At 40.8% G+C, this 13,175-nt stretch overlaps 1 protein-coding gene across 6 annotated transcripts in view; it reads right to left on the bottom strand.

The window, feature by feature from the left end:
- DGKB (diacylglycerol kinase beta) overlaps positions 1 to 13,175 on the bottom strand; it is a 440,036-nt gene that overhangs the window by 272,128 nt on the left and 154,733 nt on the right. For all 6 annotated transcript variants that reach the window (XM_077809368.1, XM_077809370.1, XM_077809373.1 and 3 more), the window contains one exon: positions 7,470 to 7,543. In XM_077809368.1, the coding sequence (XP_077665494.1) occupies positions 7,470 to 7,543 (74 nt within the window). The remainder of the gene's footprint in view (positions 1 to 7,469; positions 7,544 to 13,175) is intronic.

Raw genomic sequence — 13,175 nt, 5'->3', positions numbered from 1 at the left:
TATTCCAGCCAGTAGATATGTTCAAGTCAGCACTATCAGAATCATTCAGTGATGAGTCATGGTGAGCCCACACATCCTGCTTTCTACTATTGTAACGCTAAGATTTACTCTTTGTGCAAAAGCCAGAACTCGGGAATGATTCATTTCAGTTCATACGTTTACTAAGAAGAAGGAAGAAATTGCCTGTAAATGTTTCCCTTTATGCTAAACTGTAACTGTCTGAAACAATGTGAGTGATATGCTCAAGATTGGGAAATGGACAGTTAAATAATTTCTCTGCCCCAGTTTGAAATGTACAGTAGCAAACAGCAATTATTCTGACATGTTGCTTTTTCATATAGAGGAGGATAATTAATACCCCCTGCCTTGTGACTGGGTTTGGGGGATGGAGGACTGCAGACAGAATCACGAGGCAGAGTGGCAGGCAGCACTACTGCACCTAGCTCATGGGGCGGACTGCTACGATGGGTTGGGCTGATTTTCTTGGGATGAAAATCAAGCCTTTAAAAGAAGACAGACGATATACTGGGAGGCTAAAAATCATCTCTAAAGGAAAGGTGGCTAGACTGGGAGGAGAAGTCGGTCGTAAGAGTGGCGCATTACGGGCATTCATATTAGGTGAATTTAGCTTTAAAACATCCATACTGACATGGAGAAAGGAGTAGAGCATACGGCATAGTGAGATGTACCTTTCCTTAAAAAAGGGTAAAAGGAGCAACATTTCCTGCTAGGACAGTCTGAATTCAAAAGGCATATTTTTGAGACATGGCGCAGAAACAGCTGCAATGCCAAATGAGAGTTTATGAACCCATAGCAGTCAGAGCTGGGATCTTGGTTGGGGTAGCCACAGTATTTTTTAAATCACATGTTATGATTCGGTTTAGTATGTGAAGGCTCTCTTAATATCATTATGAGATTTGCTGCACTTCTATGTAATCATTTTTAATGGGAATATATGTTTGGTACACAAAAAACTTGGATTCGTCAGTTTAATCTTAATGCTATTTTCCTGTTATTGTATACTGTATTTAATTGTATTTTTTTCTAATCCTTTATAAACACTTTTTCTCTACAGCCGTAGCGTATCCTTGGTCCAAGTCAATGTTAAAATGTTGTAAACAGAGTCACTATCTAGCCCACCACCTAAAAAGAAAGTATAATTGGAGCAAGTTTCATAGTATCCTTTATTTTATAAATATATCTACTAGTTGTTCAGCTTTTTTTGTTTACTGCTATATGGATTTCTTTAAAATCTCAAGAATAACATTTTATTAAACTATATAAATTTGCCAAGCCACTGCTTATTGAAAATAATTTGGATTTTATTACTTGTAATAAAGATAACACGAGACACTGCTGAAGAAAAAAAGAGGCTACTAGCCATAGTAACTTTTGTTCTCTGAATGTGTTGCCTCAACAGATCAACATGCTGTGTGAATGCACTGTGCCAATATTCAAGAAGATACCCACTTGCCCTACTCTAAACTATTCCTCAGTCTCCTTCCCTTCAGTTTCAGAGGTGTGGCTAGAATAAGAAAGAAACTAAGGGAAAGATACAGGTATTTATAAAATTAGTTCTATAATGCTGAAACAGAAGGGTATGTGTACACTTCCCAAAAGGCTAACTGCATTGAAATGGGGTGGTACAATATGGAGGGGGGTAGAATCTCTGAGCGTGAACTTCTACACTGCTATTTTTTGCCTGACAGCACAAGCCCTGTGAGCCCCAATCAGTTGATATGGACTCTAGATTCACTGCCATGGGCTTGGGATTTTTTTGGTTTTGTTTTTTTGCTGTGTTCATGTACCCACAGTCTCACAGTGGAGATCCGCAGAGACAACATCATGAAGAACTACCGGATTCTTAACAAAATCTGTCACAACCTTTCTTTATTGAATGAAACTCGATTAAAAATTGTAGCTCAGCTCATCATGATACATCAAATAAAGAAAATCCTAAGTAAAGTCTGTAGATCAGCTTTCAGTAAAACATCACCTTAATGTGCGTGAGCCAAGATAATGAATTCTAGTCTATAAAAATTAGGTGTTTTTACATTACTGTAATTTCTATTTGGGGAATGTGCCATAGCTCATAAACCTTAAATTTCAGCCACTTGAAAAGTCCACCGCTGTTGCTGAAATAAGTGCACACACTACGATGGAGTCAGTACGATTCAGAAGAAAATGTTCTCACTCTGGACCAGAAGTTTAGGGGTACAAGGCTCATGCAAGGACCTAACCTAACACAGTATTTCCCCTTACCTCCTTCAAGTTCTTAAAAAACAAAACAAAACAAAAAACTACAAAACCAAACCAAAAAACACTAACTACAAAAACACACCAAAAGCACGTTTCTTCCAAGGGACCTAAAATCACTCGTCCTCCTTTCAAATACTACTTTTACTAAATAACAAATAAATCCACCCTCAAAAATCCTGGGACTAACAAAGGACAACAACAAACACTGCTGGATAGTCATTGTGGTTTTGTTACATCCTATCCTCTATCTTTTAGCTATATAGTGTCTGGGGCAGAAACCATGCACATGATTCTATATTGCCTCATGCTTTGAGTAGTCACATTTACACCTGTGCAAAGTGAGTGCAAAGTGGGTGTAAAGTGCTATAATTTCACTTTGCACAGGTGTAAATGACTATATAAGGTGCAAAACAGTAGAGAAAAATGCCCCATTTTGCCCTGTGTAGCCGCTACAGTCTATAATTATCTGTTACCTGTCCTTGGTTGCTGTCCAGATAGCAATTCAAAAAAGGCATTCCAAGAAAATTAAAAAAGTAAAATACTATTACTATGACCAGGTCCTGAAGACTTATTCACACTTAAGAATTAATCCTTTAATACAACATGTGCCCTTAATTACATTCTTGTTATTCTTCTGAAATGTTACTTGCACTGAGATGAAATGACCACAGCAGTACACCTTAAAGGTATAGAGCAAAATCCTCTTCAGAGGATATTCTGCCTATGGGCCAAGAGCACATTTCTAGCCAGATTAGGTCTGCCTATGGTGAAAAGATAGTTCCAGTCTCATTTATGGACAGCCTCCTTGTGGTGATTGATTGGGAAGTCTCCATGTTGGCTATTTTAGATCAATTACCTGCTTTTGACACAATTAACCATAAATTATTGTTAACATCTGTATGGGTTATGCCAGTGATTAGCTAATTCGCTTGAGTTGCGTCATTTTTCTTTTCCCCTGAGCACTCAGATGGTAGTTTTAGTCCATTACTTTTTTGCTCTGAGAATCTCTCCAGTGGGTGCCACAGGGTTCTACTCTGTTACCTTTGCCAATACAAATTAGGAGAGACCATTAGGGGACATGGTGAATTAATTGGGCTGTTGTGCCTTAGAATGCAGACAACACTGCATCATCATTTCATTAGACACAGAAAGAACAGCTGATCAGCCTTCTCAGTATCTAGCCAAAACCTGGGAGTGGCTGAGACAGACAAAATTAAGGTAATGTTGGTGTTCGGGAGTGTGAGGGGGGAACTGGAGAAAAGTGGCAGTGGTTATATTTACTCCTTCCCTTGACTAACAATTTGGGAGTCCTGTTGTAACCTTTGCTGCTTCTTGATATCCAAGTAGCTGCAATGCCCAAGAATACTTTATTTAGCACTTGGCTAGAAGACTGCAACCTAGCCTTCTGGGAGTGTCAAGGCCAGATTAAGACATTGGCACTACAAGCATTACACTAGCTCCTGAAGTTGCATGATGACACTAGAATTTCAGTTTTAGTTGAAAATAAAATTATATTTCTAGCACTCGTGGCTTTGAAGTAAATCTTGAAAATATGACTTGAGAGTAACTGATACAGTGATTTCTGTGTGCGTTGCAGACAGTCTGACACAATAGTTTTAAGAGGTCTGAGCTTCCCCATGCATCGTAGTGGGTGTTAACTCTCAAACTTGCTGCTTCGCGGGGGGGTCCAGCAGACACAAGCTCGGTAGAGGAGCTGGGGGTGGGAAGGGGCTCCCTGCCACCACTCTGTCATGGCTCTGCTGGGGTAGTGTGACTACTAAGCTACACTTACACACACGTTTAACTTAACACTTGTGAATAATCCCATTAAAGTCAATGTGATTATTAACATACATAAAGAGATGGCCAGCCCTCTGTGGAGATAGAGGTGGTTAGGGACTATTTAGAAAAGCTGGACGTGCACAAGTCCATGGGGCCGGACGAGTTGCATCCGAGAGTGCTGAAGGAATTGGCGGCTGTGATTGCAGAGCCATTGGCCATTATCTTTGAAAACTCGTGGCGAACCGGGGAAGTCCCGGATGACTGGAAAAAGGCTAATGTAGTGCCAATCTTTAAAAAAGGGAAGGAGGATCCTGGGAACTACAGGCCAGTCAGCCTCACCTCAGTCCCTGGAAAAATCATGGAGCAGGTCCTCAAAGAATCAATCTTGAAGTACTTGCATGAGAGGAAAGTGATCAGGAACAGCCAGCATGGATTCACCAAGGGAAGGTCATGCCTGACTAATCTAATCGCCTTTTATCATGAGATTACTGGTTCTGTGGATGAAGGGAAAGCAGTGGATGTATTGTTTCTTGACTTTAGCAAAGCTTTTGACACGGTCTCCCACAGTATTCTTGTCAGCAAGTTAAGGAAGTATGGGCTGGATGAATGCACTATAAGGTGGGTAGAAAGCTGGCTAGATTGTCGGGCTCAACGGGTAGTGATCAATGGCTCCATGTCTAGTTGGCAGCCGGTGTCAAGTGGAGTGCCCCAGGGGTCAGTCCTGGGGCCGGTTTTGTTCAATATCTTCATAAATGATCTGGAGGATGGTGTGGATTGCACTCTCAGCAAATTTGCGGACGATACTAAACTGGGAGGAGTGGTAGATACGCTGGAGGGGAGGGATAGGATACAGAAGGACCTAGACAAATTGGAGGATTGGGCCAAAAGAAATCTGATGAGGTTCAATAAGGATAAGTGCAGGGTCCTGCACTTAGGACGGAAGAATCCAATGCACCGCTTCAGACTAGGGACCGAATGGCTAGGCAGCAGTTCTGCGGAAAAGGACCTAGGGGTGACAGTGGACGAGAAGCTGGATATGAGTCAGCAGTGTGCCCTTGTTGCCAAGAAGGCCAATGGCATTTTGGGATGTATAAGTAGGGGCAGAGCGAGCAGATCGAGGGACGTGATCGTCCCCCTCTATTCAACATTGGTGAGGCCTCATCTGGAGTACTGTGTCCAGTTTTGGGCCCCACACTACAAGAAGGATGTGGATAAATTGGAGAGAGTCCAGCGAAGGGCAACAAAAATGATTAGGGGTCTAGAACACATGACTTATGAGGAGAGGCTGAGGGAGCTGGGATTGTTTAGCCTGCAGAAGAGAAGAATGAGGGGGGATTTGATAGCTGCTTTCAACTACCTGAAAGGGGGTTCCAAAGAGGATGGCTCTAGACTGTTCTCAATGGTAGCAGATGACAGAACGAGGAGTAATGGCCTCAAGTTGCAGTGGGGGAGGTTTAGATTGGATATTAGGAAAAACTTTTTCACTAAGAGGGTGGTGAAACACTGGAATGCGTTGCCTAGGGAGGTGGTGGAATCTCCTTCCTTGGAAGTTTTTAAGGTCAGGCTTGACAAAGCCCTGGCTGGGATGATTTAACTGGGAATTGGTCCTGCTTCGAGCAGGGGGTTGGACTAGATGACCTTCAGGGGTCCCTTCCAACCCTGATATTCTATGATTCTATGATTCTATGAAGTTAAGCAGATATGTAAATGTTTGCAGGATCAAGACTTAATACTTTATAGCCATTATTCTAATGCTTCCCTTTTGTAGTCCTCATAATACTTGGCCATTGTGGCCAGTATTATAATGAGGGTGGAAAACTTTTTTTATTGTTCATATTAAGGGTAGATTTACATCAGAACAAAAAGTATGTCTATTGCTCTTTGATAGACCATTAGCCTAAATGGCTAACTATTATGGGAATTATAAAGAGAATTGTTAAAATATCAGAATTAGTACAAGAGATAGAAGAGCAAATTAAATTATAATACTCCTGAGGGAATTCTGCAGGACTGCGCTTCTGCAGAAAATGTCCCCCCGCAGAATTCCTGCAGAAAATGGCAGGGAAGCAAAGGGATGCCACATGAGGTGGGAGCGACCATGGGCACAGTTTTTGGGTGGGATTGCCCCCCTCCAAACAGAGAAGAGGCATTGGGGGGCAAACGGGGTTACATGCCACTGCTCCCTGCCACTTTTGCAAGCGCAGAGCTGCGTCTGAGCTCTGCTGACTCTGGAGCTTAATGCCGCCACTGGGTCCTAGTGCCAGTCATGCTACCTTTCTGTGTACAACAGTGGGTAACCGCAGTGGGGCTGGGTAAGAGGAGATGGGGGATATGAGGGAAGGAGAGCGAGGGGGAGAGACAATGGGGAAGAAAGGGGGGAACGGAGAAGAAAAGGAGATAGGGGAATCGCTGGGAGAAGCAGGAGTCTGGCATGTGGCATCCCCTTGGCAGCAATTGGGGCTCTCCCATTAAACAGGCCCATTGAATCCTCACTCTGACAAGCCCTAATCCCCTACACATGGATCCCTCCAATGAGCCCCCCACACCCAGACCCCCACCCCACTGATCCCAACCATGATCCCCTACACTGATCCCCTACACATGGACCCCTACTCCATCAAGCCCCACTCCCCCAGCACCCAGACCCCACCACTGAGCCCCACACACCCAGACCCGCCCTCCTGAACCCCAACCACCTTCACCTGGATCCCTGCAGAGTCCCATTGCCCCTGTACCTGGAACACCGCAATGAGCCCCTGTGCATCCAGATCTCCCACTGAGCCACCCGTACCCAGATTGCCCCACATGGAAACCTCTCACCTCATACCTAGATCTCCCCACACTAAGCTCTTCACACTTGGATCCTGCTGAGCTGAGCTTGTCCACCCACACCTGGTGCATCTAGTGCAGAGGGCCAGGGCCCTGGGGTGTTTCTGGGGCAAGTGCAGCCCTTGCACTGTGTCACTGTCAGGTGCAGCCTCACTGCCGAGTCCCTGTACCAAAGAAGGTGGGAGCTTCAGGGTGATCTCCCACCTCAATGCTCCCCACTGCCATGCTGGAGCCACATTTATTTACTGACAAATAAAATTTGCAGAATTTTAAAATATTGTGTGCATAATTTTTAATTTTTTGGCACAGAATTCCCTCAGGAGTAATTATATACATAAATCACTGGATATAGTTGATATTTGGGGTCTTGAACCAAAAATATTGCAGAGAACTCACTCTTATCACTAACTACCGTACTAATACCTCTGCAGAAAAGAATACTAGGGATGTCCAAATCTAAGGCATCACATTTTTAAAATGTACTCCAAAAGTCATTCAAAACTAGTTGCTCTTCAGGTTGTCAACTGCATTTTGACACAAAGGATCAACATATCAGAAAGACTGACAAACTTTTAAAACAAAAGAAGAAAAGAACATACCTTTCTCCTTGTTTCCCCCCACTTTTAGGGTTGACAAAAACTAAAAGTGGATGAGTTCCTGGAACTGGAGTGATCTAAAAGTAGGGAATAACACATGCATTCGTTAATGTTGTGTGTTGCATTCAATTTATCCTACAGTAGACAGAAAGCAACAAGCTTAATGCAAACTCAGCCTGTGCTCCTGTAACTGTAATCCGGTTGCAATAATTCCACAATTTGCAATAATTCCCTTTTGACTGATTTTTTACAAATTTTGTCATTTATTATTCTCTCTCTGGCATACTGCTGTGCTGCCATTTTAAACATAAGTTCCACTGAAATCAATTCAGCCTTGGCACATATAAACTATATAGCTAAATAAAGGATGTACACATCTGCTGATGCAAGAAACGAATAACTTTGATCTGAGAGAGCAGGTATATGCCATGGCAGACAAGCAATAAAGAAAACACAAGGTCTTAAGAAAGAAGTGTCTTTTTAAAACAAAGTAAAACTAGCATTCCCAGTCCTTTGGCGAATGTTTTCAGCCAAGTCTCCAGGTGTGTCTGAACCTAAACTATGTGAAATGTTGAACCTAAAGGTGATTTCACAAGATGATCCGTATTTTTTTTCATGTTACTAACCCTCACTAATTGAAATGGCATAAAACCAAGTGTTTTTTTGTAAAAAGTGTAGCAATCAGTACCAGTAAAAGATAGAAATACTAATATTGGAGAAGTGAATGCTCTCTATGTGCTTCCCCTCCCTCAGCTGGGGATGTAACATAATAGATATTGACAGGTTTCAGAGTAGCAGCCGTGTTAGTCTGTATTCGCAAAAAGAAAAGGAGTACTTGTGGCACCTTAGAGACTAACCCATTTATTTGAGCATAAGCTTTCGTGAGCTACAGCTCACTTCATCGGATGCATTCCAATGAAGTGAGCTGTAGCTCACGAAAGCTTATGCTCAAATAAATTTGTTAGTCTTTAAGGTGCCACAAGTACTCTATAATAGATATTGACATCAGTTTTTAGCTTAGAAGCAAAACTATCACCACCCTAGCAGACAATATAATTGCTTTGTACTTTCAGATATTATGAGGCACATCCTCAGCTGATGTAAATTATCATAGCTTGAGTGACATGAATGAATTTATGAATATATTCACCAGCTGAGGATCTGATCCTGTATCCCTTTTCAATCCATTAAGCAACAGTTTTACATTAAAGTTCTCAACACCATTTTATACAAACATTACATGAAAAAACACCTTAAATGAATATTAAGGTTGTAAAGTTGAGCACTCACAAATTAGCAAAAGCCAGAATTAAGAGTGTCCTTGCTCTCAGCTGTTATGCCTGATCCCCATGGCAAAGTCCTGCTCAGCTCCTGTAGCCCTGGGCTGGAGCATATTCAGTACAGATGGAATCTTCAGGGAGTTTATCTGCTAAACTCTAGCAAGTCTCCACTGAGTATGTGCAAACTGAGATTTTTCAGAGGTTTATAAATTGGCCGGATTAGGTTGATTTTTGATGGAGACAGCAAAAAGCACATAACTGAACAAAAAATTCAGTTTCTATATCAAAATTCAAGTGCTTGCTCCAAAGCACAGAGGCATTAGTAGTTCTCAATAAAATAACTACTATTTTTTTTAACATTGTCAAAATAAAGTATTTCTCCTTAATCTCATTCTCTCTCAAACTTTTTCAGTGAAAACTTCCAAAATACTCAGTCTAGGACAGACATACGCCATGGAAAAATTCAGTTAAAGTTTGATAATGCAATAAGCAATTGAAAAAAGGTCTTAAAATGTAGTGTCATGCAATCTTACTGATAGACAGCACTACCAGTTCCACCTACAACTGTATACAGAGTGGTTCTGATTCTGATCTAATTTACACCAGGGTAAATCAGGAGTAAGTACAGTGAAGTCAATGGAGTTACCCAAGTGTAAAACCAATACAACACCAGAAGCAGGCCAAATATATCTATACAGAGTATGCACTGGATGTTTGTGCATCAGTATACTTTGGATATAAAATTGCAGGATATATTAAGGATTGTCATATATTTATTTCTTATCTATAATTTTAATCAATTTTAGTTGTTTAGTCCAATTCCAATGATGTTTTTTCCTGTGAACTAAGTGTAAACCAATGATACTCATTGTGACAAAGATGGACTACCTATCTGAAATCCCTTAGGACTCAGGTTAATTAATGAGACTCATCTTAAGGTTACACATGATCTATTACTTCCTCTAATTAGAAATAATAATCCTGATCATTATGCTGGTTAACTAGAAAGAAGTAAGATTAATGTGCTTAACTATGATTAATAGTCTTCTCTAAGTAGCACAGATCCTCAATGCCACTGAGTTACCTGCACTTTCTTCTGTGATTATGTTTTTTTTTTCTTGATACTTTTCTAAACAAAAAAATAAATCTCATAGATGCAATTATTTCCCTTTCAAAGCTTTTATATTTCAAAGTCCAACCATATTATCATAGGTAAAAGTTCTTGGACCATCTAAATAGCCTAATAATCAATTTCTATTCTATTCCATTCTGAAAAAAATAAGGTCTCTTTCAATTAATTTCTTACAGCTTTTCTAAATGACTTTTCTAAATAATGTAGACATTTCCAGATAATTCAAAATGCAACCTGAGATTTAGACTAAATTAGTGAACGTTTTCATGCCTTAATTTAATTTAAAGAAGGCCTTCCTGAAGTCATAGAACAGGTCACTCAAATTATCTGGGCCCAATCCTGCAACAGAAGTCTTGCCATTGTTTTCAATAGAAGACCAGACATCTCTTTACAATGAGGACCACACTACCAATCTCACAGAAATGTTGTGAGGATCTGTTAATGTTTATATAGTGTTTTGAGACTATAAAACAGTAAATAAGTGCCAATTATTAAGTTTTCTGATCCAAATATTTGTCTTCCAAGTTAAACTGCCTGAACACCTGTTTTGAGTAAATTACTGATGGCAGTTTATATATTTTATAGGGAGATGGCAACATTATAAAACAAAAATTTTGTCTTGGATTATTATTGATCCAACAAAGTATAAGCATTTGTTATTTTACTGTGTAATTAAGTAGTAAAAATACACATTAACCGTAACTACAAAAATTTAGCATCAGAGTGTCTTATACAGAAAATTAGGACACCAATATGAATGGACAATTTACTATATTTACTGAATTTATTAACCAAATCTGAGTCCTTATATAAATGTTGTTAGGAAGAACTATAAAATAAGTTCAAAAACTAAAACCCTCACAGATCTGGAGAATCTCACAGACCCATAGACTTTACAACCAAAAGAACCATCGTGATCATCTAGTCTGACCTCCGACACACCACAGACCACAGAACCTCACCCGTCCACCCTGTAATAAACCTATAACCTCTGCCTGAGTTACTGAAGTCTTCAAATCTTTATTTAATGACTTCAAGTTATAGAATGCATCATTTACTCTGGTTCAAACCAGCGAGTGACCTGTGCCCCATGCTGCAGAGGAAAGTGAAAACCTCCCAGGGTCTCTGCCACTCTGACCTGGGGGAAAATTCTTTCCTGACTCCATATATGGTGACCAATTAGACCCTGAGCAGATGGGTGAGACCCACCAGTCAGAAACCTGAGAAAGAATTCTCTGTACTAACTCAGAGCCCGCCCCATACTGTATTCGATCTCCAGCCATTGGAGGTATTTGCTAATAGCAGTCGTGGATGGACCATATGGCATTTTAGGCAAGCTCATCATCACCATCCCCTCCACAAACATACCAAGTTCACTCTTGACACACATTAGGTTTTTGCCCCCACTACATCCCTTCAAAAGCTGTTCCAGAACTTCACTCCCCTGATGGTTAGAAACCTGTGTCTAATTTCAAACCTAAACATATTGATGGCCAGTTTATATCCATTTGCTTTTGTGCCAACATTGACCCTTAACTTAAATGACTCCGCCCCCTTCCTGGCGTTTATCCCTCTGATGTATTTATAGAGAGAAATCGTATCTCCCCTCAGCCTTTATTTTCTTAGGATAAAAAAGCCAAGCTCCTTAAATCTCCTCTCATAAGGTAGGTTCTCCATTCTCCTAGTCATCCTAATAGCCCTTCCCTGCACCTGTTCCAGTTTGAATTCATCTTTCTTAAACACGGGAGACTAGAACTGCACACAGTATTCCAGATGAGGCTGTGACAGGTTGAACTCCTTAGGATGCCACCTGATGTGCTGACATACCACTGAGCCCAATTCTTATGCCAGTTTGGGCACCCTTTTTACCTGTCTTGCTGAATCAGGCTATTAAGCCTCCTCCAGCACACACACAGGCAGGGCTACACCCAACTGCAGAATGAAACAGACATTGAGATCAGTTCTGGGAAGGCTCAACTTAAGGGGACTTGCCCCCAGCACACAGGTGTTCACCTCCCTTGGAGTGCAGACCCAAAGATATATTATAAAATCCGCCTCTTCCCTCCTCCCCCACCCAGTTAGAAATTACACAAACTGGGTTTAATAATAAACAAAACAAATTTTATTAACTATAAAAGGCAGATTTTAAGTGGTAAAAGGGGTAGCAGACAGAACAGATCAGATTACTAAGCAAATGAAACCAAACACGCAAACTAAGCCAGTTTCACTAAAGAAATTGGTTACAAATAGTATTTCTCATCCTACATATTGTTGCAGGCAGATTACAGAAAGTCTTGAAAGGCAACTGCACTGGTCTCCCTCTTGAGACCTCAGGTATTATTACTCACAAGCTAGATGCTCTTCCAGCTTGGGTTCAACCCTTACAATTCTTGACAATAAATGGGCACGAATCAGACATCAAGCATTGTAACATTCAAAAACCAGTAGGCAAGCACTTCAATCTCCCTGGACACTCAATAACAGACTTAAAAGTAGCCATTCTTAACAGCAAAAAATTCCAAAAACAGACTCCAGTGAGAAACTGTAGAACTGGAATTAATTTGAAAATGTGACACCATCAAATTAGGCCTGAATAAAGTGGCTGGGTCACTACAAAAAGTAATTTCCCCTCTATTGATACTCACACCTTCTTGTCAACTATTGGGAATGGGCCACATCCACCCTGATTGAATTGGCCTCATTAGCACTGACCCCCCAATTCGTAAGGCAACTCCCATCTTTTCATGTGCTATGTATTTATACCTACCTACTGTATTTTTCACTCCATGCATCTGATGAAGTGGGTTATAGCCCATGAAAGCTTATGCCCAAATAAATTCGTTAGTCTCTAAGACGCCACAAGGTCTCCTCATTGTTTAAGCTCTTTCACAGTCCATTTTCTCTGCTAATGGCCCATTAGTCCTGTCTGGCTTTTCCACTGTTGTACCTGAAGGGCTGGTTGGGGTTGACTCCCAAAGTAACACACACAGGCATACAAACTGGATAATTACATTCAGTCAATCATAACCTTTCTAATGATATCTTACATGAGCCATCTTGCATAAAGTATATCTCAGTTATGTCATATTCATATCATAAGCATATTTTCATAAAGAATATGGAGTGAAACATCACTGAGGCTAGGGCCTTGTACGATGGTAATAACACTTCTCTACTGGAAATACCTCTCCTGATGCATCCGAGTATTTCATTAGCCTTTTTTCAGGCCCACATCATACTGGCAGTTCAGAGTCATCCTGTGATTGACAAGGTCTTTCTCCTGCTCTGTCACTTCCA

The sequence above is a fragment of the Eretmochelys imbricata genome, chromosome 2 (genome assembly GCF_965152235.1).
Source record: "Eretmochelys imbricata isolate rEreImb1 chromosome 2, rEreImb1.hap1, whole genome shotgun sequence".
Taxonomy (NCBI): Eukaryota; Metazoa; Chordata; order Testudines; family Cheloniidae; genus Eretmochelys; species Eretmochelys imbricata.
The sequence above is the reverse complement of the archived record's forward strand: the minus strand, read 5'-3'. Positions and strand labels throughout refer to the sequence as shown.